At 47.9% G+C, this 19,100-nt stretch overlaps 3 protein-coding genes across 4 annotated transcripts; 1 reads left to right on the top strand and 2 right to left on the bottom strand.

Annotated features, from left to right (window-relative positions):
* Nucleotides 1–297: 297 nt before the first annotated feature.
* On the bottom strand, nt 298–12,386 carry LOC133395743 (ribonuclease Y-like). 2 transcript variants are annotated; one of them, XM_061664896.1, is made up of 3 exons: nt 12,168–12,386; nt 11,406–11,483; nt 298–1,527 (listed from the first exon to the last, which is right to left on the bottom strand). In XM_061664896.1, the coding sequence occupies exon 3, from the start codon at nt 952–954 to the stop codon at nt 367–369; it is 588 nt and encodes a 195-aa protein (XP_061520880.1). In that variant the 5' UTR covers nt 955–1,527; nt 11,406–11,483; nt 12,168–12,386; the 3' UTR covers nt 298–366. The 2 variants fall into 2 exon arrangements, 1 of the variants encoding a protein (XP_061520880.1); XR_009767279.1 differs by lacking the exon at nt 298–1,527 and adding an exon at nt 1,711–5,163 and having other exon boundaries at nt 12,168–12,385.
* plekho1a (pleckstrin homology domain containing, family O member 1a) lies at nt 1,767–11,153 on the top strand. Its single transcript, XM_061664895.1, has 10 exons — nt 1,767–1,903; nt 2,518–2,667; nt 4,151–4,291; nt 5,449–5,553; nt 6,519–6,617; nt 6,684–6,980; nt 7,038–7,135; nt 7,388–7,544; nt 8,323–8,435; nt 8,609–11,153. Exons 1-10 carry the CDS (start codon nt 1,877–1,879, stop codon nt 9,270–9,272), a joined length of 1,851 nt encoding a protein of 616 aa, XP_061520879.1. The 5' UTR covers nt 1,767–1,876; the 3' UTR covers nt 9,273–11,153.
* A 579-nt stretch (nt 12,387–12,965) lies between the features above and the next one.
* anp32e (acidic (leucine-rich) nuclear phosphoprotein 32 family, member E) lies at nt 12,966–19,001 on the bottom strand. The gene is made up of 7 exons (XM_061664422.1): nt 18,790–19,001; nt 16,143–16,292; nt 15,931–16,053; nt 15,499–15,661; nt 15,238–15,404; nt 14,868–14,922; nt 12,966–14,763 (listed from the first exon to the last, which is right to left on the bottom strand). Exons 1-7 carry the CDS (start codon nt 18,841–18,843, stop codon nt 14,636–14,638), a joined length of 840 nt encoding a protein of 279 aa, XP_061520406.1. The 5' UTR covers nt 18,844–19,001; the 3' UTR covers nt 12,966–14,635.
* Between the last annotated feature and the right edge of the window lie 99 nt (nt 19,002–19,100).

The following is a 19,100-nucleotide window of genomic DNA, read 5'->3' on the forward strand; positions in this document are numbered from 1 at the left end:
AAGACCCTAAATTGTCCATAGGTGTGAATGTGAACGACTCTCACCCAAAGTGAGCTAGGATAGGCTAGTTTCTGCGCAATCCTAATGTGGATGGATGTAACATACGAAATGGATACATAGCTAAAAATAAAATTCATTCTAATTTGATTTATTACAATAATTGGCAATTATTCTTCAAACGTTTTGCGTTTACCTGATCTCTGCCGCTTAAAAAACAAACCAAAAAAAACAAATGTGGCCCCAAAAGGCCTCAAAGAGCAACACAGGTAGACAAGCGGGTTTAAAGAAATGCGTTTATAGAAGCTGTCAGTGTGAGTAATTGCAAAATAAATCCCAAAATAAGATTGTTTTCGACAATCGGTTGTCCTAGGACAGGGTGACGCCGATCCCGAAGCCAAACACGGCACACAGCGTCATGGCCAGAGGGAGCGAGATTCCCCAGCAGGTGTCCCGCAGCTTTCTCCCGGCGGACGCCCACGGGATGGCCTTGGGGGGCCCGGCGTTGGCGTCGGTGTGCTCCGCCACCACCTTCATTCTGTCCGACAGCGTGCACAGGTCGCTGCGGACCTCCTCCCACTCCTGGCGCAAGGTCGCCATGCCCTGCGCTTCCTGGCGGAGCCTCTTGGACTCCTGGCGGACAACCTTCATGTCCCTTTGCACCGTGTTGAGCAATTCTTGGCGGAGAGCCTCGATGTCCCTCTGGGTCTGCTCGCGGATCTCCTGGCGTAGGGCCTCCATGTCCAGGGGGTTGAGGCCCAAGGCTTTCTGCACTTCCTGGCGAAGGGTCCTGGCCTCTTGGCGGGCGGTCTTGGCGTCTCGATGCGTTTGCCCCACAGCGTTCTGCACTTCCTGGCGGAGGGTCTCGACATCTCTCTGGCTTTGGGTGGCCACCTCCTGGATTACCTGGCGGAGGATCTCCATCTCTGACGCGTTCTCCAGGTTGGAGGCTTCCATGCTTTTTTTCGGTCTGAAGGCGTAGTTGAATTAGCCGTGCGCACTGTTGGAAAGTTGGGGCGTGTTTTCCCAGCTCTGGAGCGTCTCTTTCCGACAGCTCCGCAAAGAACGCCAACGACCTTTTTTCGTGTCGCGTGACTAAAGTCTACACAGATGATGAGCGACTGTGTGATGTCGTATCAAAGACACGCCCATCGATGTTGTCATGGCGATCACAGCTCTGGCTACCCGTGCTCATTGCTCATTACCAAATTTACCGTGACGGACTCATTTCCTTTTGTGCGCTCATCTGTTGCTGCAAGCGGCAGGAACGTGATTTGCGACTAGTCCACGTCACACACAATGTTTTTAAGTGCACGGATATTTTTTTTTTGTTAACCCACGGACAACATGGTGCGATTGTCAGTTTCCCAAGGGTGCGTAGTTAATGCTTTGCTTCAGTATGTCACAGTATATGCTGGGATTCATTGTTCCCGCAATAAACTGTTGCTCCCCCACCATCTAAACACAATGATGGTTTGTCTTGGTCTCTTCGGACCACAGGACATCGTTGCGGTAATCCAAGTCCTTAATCTGCGTTTCAGAAAGAGCACAAAAAAAAAACTGGCTATTACTGTAAAACCTCAATGCCACGCTCACTTGTCATCACTGAAAATATGAACAATAACGTTCCCAAAAAGTGATGGCGCCTTTGTTTAGGCCTGCGCTGGCGTGCTTGTGCCGCCAGATGGCGCCCTTACGCGCATTCGGAATCTAGGTTAAAAGTGCGCGCGCACGGCGAGGGGGAGCATCTGCGCGCACGCACGCACGCATCCACGCACGCGCGCGCACCCAGGGAGGACGCCACCTCCCTCCCGCCAGACAACAGACGAAGAGAAGAACGACAAGACGCTGAAAGAGGAGAAGAAGAAGCTGAGCGAGCATGAAGAAGAGCAACCACGCAGGACCGGTAGGAACACGCGCACCCTGTGCTACGCTCGTGCACGGCCACTACACGTTCATCCGGCCATCATCAACATCAAACATCCATTCATAAGTTCGCACCTTCATCGCTCATCCATCTTCATCGCCTTCTTCTGTGGATGCGCTCCCTGGCCACTTCATTAGGTACGCCATCAAATATGAGTTCATTAATAATGCCATTTAATTAAAGCAACAAAAAAAGGTTCATTAACGTGCTGCAGTGCATCACAAGTGTTCCAAATATGACCCTTTTGTGTAGCTGCTGATCAGATTATTAGAAACATCTCTGTGAAGCATAATTAGCAACAATATTACCAATGTGGAAGAAGTCATTCCATGGTGTACTTAATAAATTGACCGGTGAGAGTAATAGATTACAGCGGTAGTGCATCAAGCTGTTTTTTTGTTACATAATGCAAGTAGGTCACTCACTTAAGTCGCACCGCCTGCGGGCAAACGCTGCCGCTGCCCTCCAGCAGGGGGCGCAAAACACCGACACACCTCACACTTACCTGTTAGCTCGTGGCTAACATGCCACGATAGCTAGCACACGCAATCATGTTCAGATCCGTGTGTGCGTTCGTGCGTTTTGTCCCCCAGGGCCCTGAGGACCCGGCCCACCTGGGCCCGCCGCAGCCGGACAAGTTTGGCTGGCTGAGGAAGTTCTGCGGCCGCGGGATCTTCAGGGAACTTTGGAGGAGTCGCTACGTGGTCCTCAGAGGAGAACACTTGTTCATATCGGACAAGGAGGTCGGGACAACGCGCATCGTGCATACTTCTGTTTTCCCCACTCGCATGCACACTGAAATGCGTGCGCAGACGACACGCTCACAAAAAGTACACTCAAATACACGCGCACACATTCACGTACACGTGAGCACACAAATACACACACACACCCAAATCTAAACTCAAATACACATACTCTCATATGGACACACACACCTACTGTACACACACAAATTCACACTCGCGCGCACACACACACACACACACACACACCCGTGCACTAACATACTCACACACCTAACCCTAACATACACTCAAATCCGAACACACACTCATAGTTGCACACACTTATATACAAATGCATACAAACACACATGAATGCAGACATTCACGTTCAAACACGCATAGTCACATCCAAATACACACACACACACGCTCCCGTACAAACCCAAATTCGCAGGCTGCTGGCTGAGCAGTCAGCACGTGCGACTGAATCAAAGATCATGTGACACGACTGAGCCTGCAGCTGATACACACCAACACGCACACACACCCACTGATACACGCGCGCTAATGCACGCTGATGAGCATTCATTCTCACGCAGACACGCAAACACACACTGATGCCCACACAAATGCACGTTTACACAAACGCAGTCATTTTCGAGCTTCCCTTTGCGCCGTAGCTCCGTTTGCATCATCTCCACGACAACATCTGTTGGCCGATTGGTTAGGGTAGAATGACGAATATTAGTGCCGTACTGATGATCCAAGAGAGGCATTATTATGAATCCCATTTGCTGTTAACGATGTCACGTTCTTGTAAGTAGCGAACTCACAGGAAGGCACGTTAAAGGTTGTGCGTTTGTGTTTGTGTGTGGCGCCAATGTCATGTTGGTCACATATCGACACGCTTATTGACTCTTTTGTACCCGCCGCCTTCTTACGTAACAGGGACCGCAGCTGAATGGCGGCGCAGTGTGCATGGTTCCGCACCGAGTCGTCGTTTGACAAATCAGGAGTGGCATGAAAGCGTTTCAGTCGTGTGTGAGCATTTCGGTAATGTGTGAGAGTGTTTTAGGAGCACGTGAGCAAAGAATTTAGTACTGTGTGTAAGTGTGAGAGCAAAAAACATTTAAGTATTGCGTGTAGCATTTCAAGTGTGAGAGTGAACAAATTCCAGTAAAATAGTGTGAGAGCTTTTCAGTAGCGAGCGAAAGAAATTCAGTGTTGTGTGAGAGTCGTAGCATTTGAGAGCGTTAACAATTCAGTAGTGTATGCGGGCGGCAAAAAAGCATTTCAATGTCGTATGTGAGCAAAACAAATCCAAAAAAATAATCAGTAGTGTGAGAGCATTTTAGTAGTGTGTGAGGGGGGAAAAAAACAGCAGTGATGTGAGAGTGTTTCAGTAGTGTTTGACAGCCTTCCGTAGTGCGTGTAAGAGAGCGTTTCAGAAGTGAGTGTGAGAGGGTTGCCGTGACGTCTCTCCACTTTTCCTTCTCAGGTGAGGGACGAGCGCAAGGCTCAGGAGGTTTTGGACCTGGCCGACTACGAGCGCTCCGAAGAACTGAGGAAGGCCAAGAGTCGCAGCAAGAAGAACCACAGCCGCTTCACGCTCATAAGATGCCGACGGCCCGGCAACGCAGTCAGTTCAACCTGTCATTCCCGTCATCAATTGCATATGGATTTTCATATATTGGACAGAGATCATTCCTAAAAATCACTACATAGTGATTTGGGAGTCGGGAATGGATGGATGATTCCGAACGCGGTAATCATCCATTCTCGACTCCCTAATCACAACAAAGGGATTTTGGGATCCCGGACTAAAACGGTGGACTCTAGGGTTGAATCGATTCATCGAGTACTCCCTCATCAGTATATAGGGATTATATACAATGGGGATCATTTCAGGATAAGAGGTGTTTTGGGATGACAACGGCGTGAAGGTGAGGAATCATTTCGGGACTGGGAAAAATTTCAAGATCTGGGATGATTTGGTGTGTTTCGGGATGCAAGAAGTTTTTGGGATGATCTCAAAAATGTGGATCGTTTCGGGAATTAGACAGTTTCAGGATATTGGACATTTTCAGAAAGTAGGCGTTTATGGATATGGCTGTTTGGGGATCATTTGTCAGGCTCGTTTCAGGAAGTAGACCGTTTTGGGATGGAGATAATTTCAGGTTATGGGATGTTTTGAGGAACATTTGAGGATGTTGGTACAGTGTTCAGGATGTGTTCCACTTTTGGGATGATGTCACTGAGGATTTGGGCCACTTTGTGTTTTGTGTTTCGTTCCGGTGCTTCCAAAATGCAGCAGCGGGAATCTTCGGCATGTTTTAGTGTTCACTGGTGTCCTCTGAAAGATTTACTTCGTCCCCGCCTTACACTCGCTGCGTCCTCATTGGTGCATCTGCTGTGGGATCCCTCTGGCGAGCGGTGGGCGGGATTTAACGCCGCCACTGACTCTGCCACGGGTGCTCTGATTGGCTGAGCCCAGGGATTTTTATTCCCCCCCTGTAAAAAGATTTAATCCACAGAATCCCATTAGTGTGTCACAGGACGAGTCAGAGCGGAATAATCTGACGGTGTTAGCATTAGTGTTAGCACAGAGCCTCACCACCACCATCATCATCATCATCATCATCATGATGATGTCATCTTCCATCAAAGACACATAACACAACGTGACATCACTTCCTGTGAGAGAGTGACGGACACGAGCGTCCGAACAAACAGGACACCATCATCATCGCGGCGTCTTCGGGTGATGACCGGGCCGTGTCGTTCGCCCTCTTTCAGGTTCCCAACCTTCTCTTCCTGGCCGTCAGTCCCGAGGAGAAAGAGTCGTGGATCAGCGCTCTCAATGCCGCCATCGTCAGGGCCAAGAACAGAGTTTTGGACCAGGTGACCGCATCAACACACATGGCCAAATATCAGATTTCCTCCGGTCGGCATGTCCACAAAAGCATATCCAAATGCCCACATCTCCTCATGTCCCGAAAACTACACATCCAGATGTCCTCATCGCCACGTTTAAATGTCCTAATGACCACACATCCTTTTTGTCCCCATCAAAATCTGAATCAGAATCATCTTCATTGACCAAGTATGTTAAAAACACACAAGGAATTTGTCTCACGTAACTGGAGCCGCGCTAGTACTACAGCAAAGAAGCCACGAATACAAAATATACATTTAGGACACACACATGAGTACAGGGAGTTATGAAGCAATGTAAGGTGACCAGTAGGGCGGTCATACTGATCAACAGTAGTTAGGTAAATAACGCAGAGTGACGAAGATACAACAACGAATACGGTAATGTCGTCACTCCGGAGATGTGGAAAATTGGCAAAGGATCGGATAAAAATGAAACCTGAGGGTTATTAGTTTTTGGACGCTACTCCATTCTATCACAACAGGAGGCGAGTACAAACATGATAGCACAACAGATAGCAGGCACAATCCATATAAAGGATCAATGACATATTCGGGACCGTCAACATAATTTGGAAAGTTGTTCTTGAACAGCAAAGCAGACATACTCAAACCCGATTATAATTCATGCTAAAATACGCTTTGGAATTAAAAAAAAAAAAAAAAAAGTGGTAGCAGTAAGAACTGAAAATCATGCCAGTAAAATATGAGCTAGGCATTATAATAAAGCAGTTCTGCCGAGTAAAATCAGTAATACCAAGTTAGTAAATAGTAAAATATCAGACCATGGTGATCGAAATCTCTCCACGTAAAAATGTAACTTGGTGATTCGAAGGTGATTTAATCGATGAAAAGCCTAACGAAAGTCATTTCCTGGAAAAGGCTCATTCAGAACATGTGGAAAATGACCTTCAGTATGTTCTTGTGCACAGGTGATCATGGAGGGGGACGTGTTGGTGCATCCCACCAGAGATCGTGCAAAGATCCCGCAAGGACGCCGTCTTCCCACCCGTGGACACCTCATGACCGTGGTACGGCGCCCTCAAGTGGTCAGGCGCGTCTGATGTCTTCTCACTCATCTTCTGTTGGCTATTCAGGCCTCCTCGTCCTGTCACGGCATGCTGACCCTCGACCTGGTGGCCGAGGAGGAAGGTTTCTCCTCGGAATGCGACGCCACCTCCTGGGAGAACGTGTTCCGCGCGGGCTCCTACGGGCAGGTGGCGGCGGCCGGAGGAGGCGGACGTCAGCGCTCGGGGACGGACGTGTCCAGACTACGGGTCCGAACCAAAGAACCCAACGTGAAGACGGGAAGTCTGCCCCGAGGAAGTGAGCGATCCTGGGGGAAATATTCCCACCTGGAAGCCTCCAAGGTGCACAAGAGCCAGCAGCTACAGGTGAGGAAAAAAACCACATAGTGGACGGACTCTTTATTTGAGCACATCTTCTTTCAGGTCCTCCACAACCATTCCAGAACTCCTCAGCCCGGGAAGAGGACCAGCATCGCGGGTCGGAGTCGATGCGCCTCCATGGATGAAGTCCTCTCCTCCAGGTAGACACAAAAGCTGTGTTGGGAATCACTCTCTATCCCTAGATATAACATTCCCATTTAGTGATTAGGGTGTATTCGATTGATCTTTTCAACCCTAGAGTAAACTCTAGAGTCCACTATATAAAAACGCTATGTAGTGATTAGGGAGTAGGGAATGATGAATGATTCCGAACGCAGCGGCTGCGTTCACTCATTCCCTAACGGGTTTTTAGTGGAACTAGCTACAGTCGGTGGTGTTCTCATCTTTAACAGGCCGGCCATGATTCGCTCGGAGTTGCGTTGGGCTCTCGGCCGACGGCCCGCGGACGAGGAGGGCGGGGCCTCGGTGCAGCCCGTGGGTCAACTGCAGAGTCTCATCGCGCAGAAGATGCAACGAGCGCAGGAACTGCTGGAGGAAATACGATTGCAGGTGAACACGCCCCTGCATTGCGCCTTAGCATTAGTCAGGCGTGTCTGACTAGCTCTGCTAAGTAATTGTGCTGACGGGACTCATCGACTAGTCTTACTGACTAACCTTGTCAACTAGTCCTGCAGACTAGCCCAGTAGACTAGCATGTTGACGAGATCTGCTGACTACTCCTGTTGACTACCTTTGTCAACTAGTCCTGCTGACTATAGTACTTCTGTTGACTAGCCCTGCTTAGTAGTCCTACTGACTAACATGGTTGTCTCGACCTGCTCACTACTGTTGACTACCCTTGTCAAGTAGTCCTGTTGACTAGCCTTGCTGAGTAGTCGTGCTGACTAACCTTGTTGACTAGTCTTGATTACTCCTGTTGACTAGTGCTAATGATTACCCTTGTAGATTAGCCCTGCTGACTACCCATGTTGACTAGCCTGGCTGGCCCCACTGACTTGTTCTGTTAAAGGAAACCTGTCGACTCCTGTTTACTAGGTGCTCTTGATTGGTCCTTCGTCTGTTCCTGAGTCGTCGTCCAGTTGACTAGTCCGGCTGATGTTTTTTTTTTTTTTTTTTTTTGTAATCCTGTTGACAAGTCCTTGGCTTGGCTTTGACTAGTCAATGACTGGGTCTTGACAATTACCTGACCTGTTCTTGCCATGTCCTTGACCAGTACTTGGCTAGTCTGGTCTCTTTGACCAGGTGTAGGACTAGTGAAGACTGTGTGTTGACCAGTGGAGTGCTACCGACCAGTCAAGACTAAGGTAAAGTGTTGATGCTGTGACAGGAGCTGCAGAAGGCCAAAGCGGAGCGAGAGAGAGGAGGAAGCTCAACATTTGGGAAGGGGGTGGAGTCTCCACATCTTCATCACCTCAGGGGCGGAGACTCGCCTCATTCCAGGTGTGATACAGACACACCTGAATCCTTGTGACTCCATGTGACTGTCCACGTGATTCCATATGACTCCATTGGATTTCACCCGACACCATCTGACTCCACTTGAATCCATGTGGCTCCCTGTGACTCCAAAGTTTGGAGACTGAATGTGAACTTGTGTATTTGTGTGTGATCAGGTCATCCTCGTCTCCTCGTAACCGCAGCGGCGACTCTCCTGGCCGCCGACGAAAGGACTCTCCGCGGCTGAGAGGTCGTGAATCTCCACGTTCCAAAGCCCGCAAGAATCGCTCCCGGGATGTCGATTCTCCTCGGTCCCGAGGCTCTCGCTCGCCCGCTCGTACCAGTGACCTTCCTTGCCCGACCGACTCGCCGCGCAACAAAACTTGCGACTGCACCTCGGAGGCGTCCAATCCACTGGAATCTCTACTACTCTCCCTCGACCCGGACAGCAGCACCGTGGATTTGCCGGCAGAATCGTCATCGTCGCTCCACAGTGGCGACGATTCGCCCTGTGCCAATCACAACAAATCCAAGAGCCTTTCCGAGTCGCCGGACGCCGGTCAGAACAAAACGCCTCAAAAAACGGCTATGGAAGAGGAGGAGCTCCAGAAGCGGCGTGCGGAGGCTGAGCGCCTCCTGGTGGAGGCCATGTGTTCCTGGCAGGAGGCGCAGGAAGTGCTGCAGGAGGTGAAGGAGCTGCAGAGCCACACGCTGCGACGCCAGCGCAGGAGGACCTACGAGAAGATGACGCCCACCTCGCCAACCTCGCCTGAGGCCACAGGAGACGTCGACACGGGCGACGTGGCGACATCGCCCGAGGACGAGTCTGAGTCGCCTTGATCCATACTTTTCCTTCTCAGGAATTTTCCACTTTGATTCCGCTTTGCAGGGCATGTGTGCTCTTCAACCAGCACAACATTTGACTCTATGTGGTTACATTTGACTACATCTGACAACATTACGTCATGTGACTGCATGCAACTGCACTTGACTGCGTCTGACTCCAGGTGGCTAATTTGACTCCATACTACTCCATTTGACTCGTCTGAGTCCTTGTGATTCATTTGACGACTCCAAGTGACTCCACCGTACTCCATTTGACTCATCTGACTCCATTTGAGTTTACATGGCTCCATTTCACTCCGTGTGACTCGACATTATTCCACCTGCCTCAACACGGCAACGTCATCCAGGGATGAGTGAGTCAGCTTACTCTCGACTCTTCCTCCTCAGGAATTTTCCACTTTTCTTCCACTTGGGAGGACATGTTTACTCTTTAAACAGCACGGATATTACCAGCAGAAGAAGGAAAAAAGTGTCATCAGTCTGATGACTCGCTGCTGCTGCACTTTTCAACATGTTTTCAACTATGACGACTTTTTTTTTCCCAAGCCAGCTTTTCTAGCGGAAAACAAGGAAGTGTTTCTGCCTGTGGCTTCCTGTGAAGTCTCACGTTTGTTGGAGCATGAGCTTGATACGAGCGTCTCAGACGTGACACAACCAGCATTAATAAGCAACAAAATGACTTCCTATTACATTCAATTGGTTGGTTTGTATGAAACTTTCTGGGTGGACTTTTTCAAGTCACTGAGCAGATTTTTTTTATGCTACTCCAATGATGTCATCAGCAATAATGTACTCATCAGCAATGATGTCATCAAAAAACTTTAAAACTTGAACTTCAGCCGGAATTCTCATGGAAATTTTTTAAAGTCCATTCAACGGCAATATATAAAGTGACAAAAAAATAATAATTTTAATGTAAAAACCAGCACAAAAACAGAGGTGCCTCGAAGTACAAGCTATCATTCAGATGATTATTACATTTTTTTGCTCTGACTTGGGAAAGCAAACTCGAGATACGAGTGCAGTCTGGTGGCAGTGAACTCGACTCACTTCACAACGCGCGGCAGCGGGGCATACTGAAAATTCATTTTGACAGAAAATATAACATTTGTCACAGGCATACATTTATCCTCGACAAAAATATGACGAATATTGTAGTATCCTATCCGAGTCACCTCAAGTCGTCTGTTTGTGTCTGCATGTGCTGCCTCCCGGTGGCCAATGCGGGCACACCAGGAGGAGCAGCACAAGTAATTGAATTGCAGCATGAAATCATGAAATAATTTCTATTCATTTCGGTGGGGAAAGATGAGATAAGAGTACGGTCAGAGATTGAATTAAACTTGTATCTCAAGGCACCACTGCAAGTCATTTTATTTTAAAAAACAATAAGTTATCTTTATACAAATTTTGTTTTTTTTAAATGTTCATTGCACAGCATTATTTAACTTTTTAATGTTATTGTTTTATTTGTTGTGTTCATTTGGGATGAAATTTGACCTTTTCAGTGATGCTACTTGTTTTTATTGATATCGTCATGAATACAATTGAGTGAAAAAATAGTAATTACATGTTTTTAGTTCATTTTAATCTGACACATAATTTTCTGTCACTGAAAAGCACAGACACACTCAAGAGTACACTTTGTGTACCTGCCTGACTATTATGGGATGTCAGAAAGGCCACCCACACTGTCTTGCAATCACACGACCTTTGACAGGACGTGAAAAAAATAAAAATTAAAAATCTGCTCACGGGCGCACACACTTCTGTTTGTTCTCTTTGAAAATCTTTTCCTTCCTGTCGGGAGCGCACGCAAAATAAAAGTCATCGAACCAGACGAGGTGACGTCGTTAACACACGCACACAAGTGCATGACCCAAAATAAATGATTTCATCCAACGGCAGCAATGTTTACTCTCGTAAGACACACGTGCACACACTCAACGCGCACAGGTCAGCGAGCAGCGCAGCAGATGTAGGGCAGACGAGCAACATCGCCCCATTACACCGCCAACACGCCGTGTGCGTGTCATTACGCATTCATGTATGCACATTTCTTTATGGCTACTATGCAGCGGTGCGTGCGTGCGTGTTGCCGCTTTAAAGGAGAATTCATGTCATCACCTCGTTCACGTGACCGTCCTCTTCCTCCCCGTCAATCACAGCGGGTGTCAACCGTCTTGATCGTCCGACGAACGGCAGCTGAAGAAAGGGCACAAAAGTTCAAGTTGGCCTCGTCGTGTGACCACAACAACAAGCTGATTCTCAGGGGATTAGGGTTTCAAATTAGGGTGTGAAGGCAAGTTTAAGATTTCAAAGTAGGGTTTCAAGCCTGTGTTAGGCCTCCAAATTTAATTTCTAAATAAGGATTAGGGTTTCAAATTAAACATCAAAGGCAATTTTAGGGGTTTTAAACCCATTTCGGGGCTTCAAAGCCAGTTTTCGGTTTTCAAAGTGATGTGAAAGCAATTTTAAGATTTCAAGGTAGGGTTTCAAGACCATTTTAGGGTTTCGAGCCAGTGTTAGGGTTCCAAATTAAATCTTTAAATCAGGATTAGGGTTTCAACTTGAAAATCGAAGGCAGTCTTGGGGTTTTAAACCCATGTTGGGGTTTAAAACTACATTTTTGTTGCAAGCCAATTTTAGGTTTTCGAGTTAGGGTTACGTGCCTTGGTTAAGCCTTGAAATGATGTTTTGGGAGAGAATAACAAAACCATCATCTTTTACAGTGTTAGCGTGCGTGCTAACGAGGTTGTTCGGTGACGTAAAACACAAAAAGTTTCAATAATTTAGCATTGTGTGTCATCATCATCATCATCACTCGCATATATTATTTACGCACACGCAAACACACTCAGCCGAGAACAAACTGGAAGTAACACTGACCTCTCACATGTAAGTGTGTTTATGTGTGTGTTGTTTCATTCTGACTCAAAGCCCCGCAGCATGTGTCCTCAACGTCAACCCCCCTCTTTCCCTCTTTTCGCCTTTTTTTCCCCTCGTTTTCTTTGCGCGTGTTAGCCGGCTAGCAACAGAGCTAAAAATACTTCCTGTTTAGCAGCAACGTGACGTCATCACACAGCTGCGAGCTCACGGTGATGTCGTCAACACCACCGTGAGCGTTACGTGTGCGCGCGCGTATGTGTATGAGTTATAAAAATAACACAGGAACCAAAACCTTTTCGGTCAGAGAACAGACACACACACATACAATCATAATGATGATGGTAAATAAAAAAAAAAAAAAACAATCGCAGCCAAAGTGACAATGGCCTCCTCTGCCTCTTCTGTTTTGAGAAGATGACGTGATTTAATGGATAACAGAAAGCGCGTTTATTGAATAATAAATGACCTCAAATCTGTTCGTGTGCTGCTGCAGAACGACGAGGTCGCCATCTGCTGGGCAAAAGGTGCACAACGCTTTGAATCATTGCACGGTGTTACAGGACAGGTACTACTGTACACCAAAGTTCCATTACGATTTTAAAAAAATTGCATCATATTGTGTATAACTTATTAAACGCAGACTGTATGAGGAATGCTTGCAGGACCCTGCCGTTGACAGGCGACATATATACACATATATATATAATTAACTTATATGCTCACTGGCGCCTCCCAGCGGAAACATTCACATCCTAACGAACATTGACATCTGCTGAACAGAGTGAAGCCACATCAAACTTCAACTACATGACTTTATTTCCATTTTCTATCAGACCTGAATAGCATAAAAACTTATGTACACACATATTTCATGTTTTTTTTTAATAAATGTTTATAGCAGCGCGCGCACACACACAGACACACACGCACAAACACACACATTTATTTTGATGTCAGTGACAAAAAGGAAAAACAGCCGCTGAGCTTCTGCTGCCGCCCAACAAATTAAACTACATCAATCGATCACAAAAAAAGCAACTTTATCTTTGTAGAAATCTAGAAATATTGCTTTTTTGTTGTCAAATTATTTTAAAAATGTTTTCCCTTATCCCACAATGCTTTGCTGCGACTCGACTTAACTTTATTGGAATATTTCACAACATCACTTGACTGGAAAAAAAAAAAAAGGGGAAAAGAAAAAGTCACTGAGCGTGTAAAAAGCTACAATAAAACACACACACACACAAGGAATAATAATAAGAGGAGCATCCGGTGGCGTGCATATTTCTAAAAAGGTGGGCGGGGCAGGATAGTCATGTGATCCTCGGGCGAAAATGGAGATAGAAGATCCTGATCCACAACCACAAGGTATCCTGAAGGGAGGCGCTCTTAAGTACGCCGACTTTGGTTTGTGTTGGGGAAAAAAATGAAAGTCCTCAAAGATCAGATGACTTTTTGTGCTCAGTCTTTTTTTCCCTTGGAGAAGGGAAGAAAAAAAAAAAAAAAAAAAAAAAAAAAAAAAAAAACATGTCCAAGTTGGCGATGTCATGAGGATTGATGAAGAATCCCCACTGGTTTGATGACTTGGCAAAAAAAAAAAAATGTCCCAAAGATCCCAAAGCCAACGTGGCCGCCATCTTGTGTGTGGCAGTCATTCATGTAGTTCAGCTGCGTTTCAAACAGGAAGTGGCTTGAAGGTTGGGTTGCAAAATAAAAGCGGTTTGCAAAGTTGCAAAGTTTCCATGGGAATGAACACAAGTGAAGTTTGGCTCTCAATAGGGAAGTCTATATTTGAGGTTTGGCATTTGCGAATTTACCAATTGTTTTGTTTTCGTTTTGTTTATTGCTGGAAAATTCACCTATTTGTGTTTGTGTGTGCGCTCAGACCAATGTCAACGTAAACCCTCGTTCATCACCGGGGGGGGGGGGGGGGGGGGGGGGGGGGGGGGGGGGGGGGGGGGGGGGGGGGGGGTTACGTTCCATAAAACACCGCATTAAATGAAAAAGGTTCAAATAGGTGAATTTGTGAGCGCCACGCCACGAATATGCGGGGGTCCGCTGTACCTTGCGCGTACAAGTGCTCCAACTTAATTATTCGAGTTACGTGCCATCGCTCAGCTGAGTTTTTGCCGAGTTCTGCGAGCAAAACATTTTAGTTATGAGCGACCTTTGAATAGGCTGCCACTTAAAAATATATATTTAAAAAAACTGAGCAATAAAAGTACTTTTCAGTATTTTGCCATGATGTCTGCTTAGAACTAAACTAAATGTTATTTTTGCTTGAATATGATACCTTACCTCTGTTAAATAGTTAATTCCCATGGAAATTTTTCTCCCCTTTTGCAACCTTATGTAAAGTAGGGGATGGGGTGGGGGGTGGGGGCGGGGCCAGAGGGGATGACGTCTAGCATAGGACGGGACACGCACGCTCGCACGCGCACCCACACACGCACACGACGACGGCACGGCTAGTCGTCATCTTCGTCGTCCTCGCAGTCGTACTCCACGTAGTCGTCGCCGTCGCCCTCCACGTCGTCCTCGCCGTCGTCCTCCACGTCTCTCTTCCTCTTCTGTCCCTGAGCGTCCGCTCGCTCGTCTGCGCCAAGACGGACAACGTGATTGATTGACAGGAGGTGACTGATTGATTGATTGGCTCGGCAGGCGTGGCCAGACTCTGTCCCCTATCGGCACGCAACTCACCTTCCTCTTCCTCCTCCTCGCCATAATCATCCTCCTCGTCGTCATCTTCCTCCTCCTGAGCACAAGCAAGTACAATACTTTTAACGATCAATACTTTCGCGGGGTGTACTTTTGTGACGAATAATTTGATCAAGACTTTTTTTTTTTTTTTAAACAATCGATACTTTGATGATCAAAAACTTTGATCGTCGATACTTTTACAAACTATTCTTTCACAATCAGTACTTTGATGAGCAACACTTCCGTGATCAATACTTTCATGACAGGGACGCTTTTACAATCAACACACTTAAATACTTTTAAGAAACTATAATTTTTTTTTAAACATCAATACGTCCGAGGCGCGGGTCCGAAGCCAGCGGTTGCCCACCTGATGCGTGGCCCTCTTCCCACGAACGCTCAGCCCCACCTCGCCTCCCTCCGAGCCGTCGTCGTCGTCGTCGTCCTCCTCGTAGTCGCCCGTCGGGCCCGCCTCGTCCTCGCCGTCCTCGTCCTCGTAGTCGCCCGTCGGGCCCGCCTCGTCCTCGTCGTCCTCGTCTGCGTTGCGAGCAAACGCGGCGCAGTCGCGATTATTACGGGTTCACGTGCAGACTTCAATCAAAATATCAGTCACGGGGCACGTCTTCCTCACCTTCATCGTCGACCTCCGAGTCGGGCGCCTCGTTCTCCTCCTGGTCGAAGCCGTCCAGGTAGGTGACCTGCGGCAGGAGCTCGAAAACGCTGTCGCGGTAATCATCCAACGACGTGATCTCGCAGTTCAGCAGGTCCAGACTCTGAAGGTTCTTCAGGTTTTGCTGCACAGTTAGCACGCGCGACCATTAGCTCAGCACCTCCTCATCACTACGTTCATCATGTACAGCACAGCACACGGGCAAGTCAAAAGTAATGTTAAGTGGGTTTAAGCATGTGGGATGGATAAAATCATTTATATAAAAAAAAAAAGTTTCCCACGTATTTGCACAAACAGCACTTGAAGTGAAAAAGCATAAAATATTGATAAATACAATACTAAAATGACCACAAAAAAAAAAAACAATCCAGCTGTTTATGTGGAATTACTGACCAGCGCCTCCACGTTTCTCAGCTCCTTAATCTTGTTGCTGCTCAGGTTGAGGTAGATCAGGTTGGGGCATTTTTGCGACAATGTCTCGAAAGAACCCGACAGGTTGTTTTCACTCAGCTCCAGCTGGGAAGGCGAACATCGAGAAAGAATGCAGAATTCGGTAAACGAGCACAGCTGGCCGTGCGGCGGACACGCGTGTGCGCTTGCGTCACCTTGCGGAGTTTGGGCAGCGAGGGCAGCTTGGCCAGGGAATTCAGACCGACGTTGATCATGCGGAGGACCTCCAGCTCGACAAACTTGTCCGAGAGACCTTCGACTTCGCCACTCACCGAGGCACTGTTGTCCACCACCATCTCGGCCACCTGACGCACAAACACCGTGTACTTCAGTGTCATATCATATGGGCCGTTTTCTTTTCTTTTTTTTAACAATATGCATACATGCGTCAATTCAATGTATTGTGCTGCAGCTTCTCGTGTGCCCACCTTCGCCACCAGGGGGCAGTATAATACAGTCATTCAGACCCCAAAAACTCAAGAGTCACCCCTCCTCTGAGGGATTCAGTAGCTGCAATATTTTTTTTTCCCTGCAGAGGATAAAGAATATATGCCTGTGACTCCACACCATTTTAACCCCCTCATTAATAAAGTTAGCCCACTACGTAGCGTATGTGCACATATAGGAGTAACTATTTTTGGCCTTTGTAAGTGTTGAAGCATATTGTATTTACTTAAATATAGGCCATCGATGTGATAATGTAAGATGAGATTGAAATGGTGTTCAAGTGTTTTGGGGTGTGTATATATATCGGATTTAAGCTATTTATATACAGTGAACACTCACTGTATCACGATTCATCTTTTGCCCGCCCTGATGTATACGTGTTTAAACATACACACACACAGTCCTACTCATAGGTAGCATATCCATGCTTGGCAAAATTGACCGTTTTTCTAAATAACCCCCCCCCCCCCCCCCCCCCCCCCCCCCCCCCCCCCCCCCCTCTCCCCCCCCCCCCCCCCCCCCCCCCCCCCCCAGGTTGAGGGTCCTCGACAGGTCTGCTTTCTTTCACTCCCCCAACACCAATCGCTTCCGTCCATCCCCCACACTACTGCCGCCCGAGTTCATTCCTAGCCTCGTCTCGTCCCGCATGGTTTATTGCAACTCTCCACAGCGCTGCCGCCCATATTATCACAAAGACCCCCCCCCCCAAAAAAAAATCCTCCACTCACCCCAACAATCCCCTCCCGCTCTCTCAGATCCTCGTCCTCCATCCACCTCTCGCATCTCCCGTCATCCGTCAACCACCTCAGAGCCTTCAGCCCCTCATCTTTAGAACTCACCAACTACCACCAGACCCCCCCGCCCCCCAAAAAAAAACCAGACTCGTCAACCCTCTTCAAATCCAAACTCAAGACTCCACATCCACATTTGCCATTTTAATTGATGTTTTAGGTTCTGTCATTTTTATTGTACTGCCTGATTTATTTTAACTGTTTGTAAAGTGACCTTGAGTACACTGCAAGGCGCTTATAAATTAAATTTATATATATATATATATATATATATATATATATATATATATATATTTTTATGAATATAATATTTCCCCCCCCCTCAATCAACTTGTCATTTGTAGTTTACTGATCATTATTCCTGTGACAAGTGACAATAAAGCTGTATTCTATTTTTTCCTCATTCCATTATAATTGACTTCGTTATTACTTTGTGCGCGCGTGCACGAATGTTGAAGGCCCCCCCCCCCCCCCCCCCACACACACACATTAACGGCCACCATCATCGACGTGCCCGCGCATGTGCTGCCGGCTTCCCCCAATCGGGAAAAGACACCAACAGCTTGTGTGTGTGTGTGTGTGTGTGTGTGTGTGCACGCGCCGGGCCAGTTTGGGCCTTATATAACCGCGCTGCGCGCGCACCCTACAAAATGTCTGCCCCATAAAAGAGGACGACGCCACGCGGAGGTCGCCGAGCGAACCGAGCCAGTGGGGCCGAGTCAGAGCAACTTTAGGCCGCTCACAACTCGAACCTCCGACGGTGGCAAAGCAACAGCGAGAGGCTGGCGACACTTTTGTCGGTCGGAAGTGGAGCGCGTTAATCCGCCATAGACGAGTAACTTCCCTCCATTTTGAGTCGGTAGCGTCGAGGGGGGGCACAAGTCTCAGTATAGTGCTCGTTACGTTACTCGGTCGAGTCAAATGTGGTCACGTCGTCGTTAGTTTTGTGTGTCGTGTGTCCAATAAAACATTTGTTTTTGTTTTTTTTGGGGGGTGCTCGAGTGGCGTCACTCGCCCATCTTTCAAAATGTCGGGAAAAGGGGGCTCGCACGTCCCTAAAGGTCACCAATGTGCTCCGCACTCGACTTTTGAAGCTCCGACGACGACGACCGCACACAAAATGGTCGCGTCCAACTTTAAAATGTCGTCGCGGTGCCTGACGGAAGACGGCAGATGTTGATCCCGCTTTCTTTTTTTTTTTTTCATTTAGTCTACTTTTAATGGAGACAACAACAAAAAGAGAGTAAGAGAGAGTGATTAAAAGTTGTTGGTTAAAGAAGCACGTAGTCGCTGTTGAGGAGAAAGACGAGCAGCTCGGTGGAGGAGGAGGGGCGGGCGGACGCAGCGAGGGAACAGAGCCGCCGACGCCTCCACATCAACCGGGCTCCGGCTACACCGGTGGCGGTGCCGGTGATGCGACGTTCGAGGCACGAGCTCACCACGCGAGGGCGAGTGTGTGAAAGCGAAGTCGGCGGGCGGAGTGCGGCCGGTTTCAGGCGGACTCCACGTCGGCTCGCTCGATCCGCGTCCGCCTCGCTCATCATCCTAAGTGGCGGCCACTCACCTCTGCCGGATCTCGGTTCCCCAGCTCCAGCATGATCCTCTTCTTCATGTCCATCGCGAAATATTTTAAGTCGGCGGCGACGAGGGAGTAAATAAGGCGGCTATAGTGAGAAGAACGTCCCCGGGACAAGAGCGTGGCTTGCTCGTCTCTGCTGGCCACAGTTTGCTCACTGATCCTCCATGATACCTCGCGTCCTGCCCACTCCGCGGCGGTCCCGCCCCCCCGCGGCACCCGGTTGGCTGCGTGCCTCATTCGCTACGCTCATTGGACACGAGATGTGTCAGTTGAGTGTGAGCTAGCTTAATCCGAAG

Source organism: Phycodurus eques, chromosome 20, assembly GCF_024500275.1.
Source record: "Phycodurus eques isolate BA_2022a chromosome 20, UOR_Pequ_1.1, whole genome shotgun sequence".
Classification (NCBI taxonomy): domain Eukaryota; kingdom Metazoa; phylum Chordata; class Actinopteri; order Syngnathiformes; family Syngnathidae; genus Phycodurus; species Phycodurus eques.

Coding starts and splice junctions, on each gene's coding strand:
- anp32e (XM_061664422.1), bottom strand. CDS start 18,843: ATGGACATGAAGAAGAGGATCATGCTGGAGCTGGGGAACCGAGATCCG. Junction 16,293..18,789: donor GGAACCGAGATCCGGCAGAG/GTGAGTGGCCGC, acceptor TTTGTGCGTCAG/GTGGCCGAGATGGTGGTGGA. Junction 14,764..14,867: donor CGAGGAGGAGGAAGAGGAAG/GTGAGTTGCGTG, acceptor GTCTTGGCGCAG/ACGAGCGAGCGGACGCTCAG.
- LOC133395743 (XM_061664896.1), bottom strand. CDS start 954: ATGGAAGCCTCCAACCTGGAGAACGCGTCAGAGATGGAGATCCTCCGC.
- plekho1a (XM_061664895.1), top strand. CDS start 1,877: ATGAAGAAGAGCAACCACGCAGGACCG. Junction 4,292..5,448: donor GCCGACGGCCCGGCAACGCA/GTCAGTTCAACC, acceptor GCCCTCTTTCAG/GTTCCCAACCTTCTCTTCCT. Junction 6,981..7,037: donor ACAAGAGCCAGCAGCTACAG/GTGAGGAAAAAA, acceptor ATCTTCTTTCAG/GTCCTCCACAACCATTCCAG.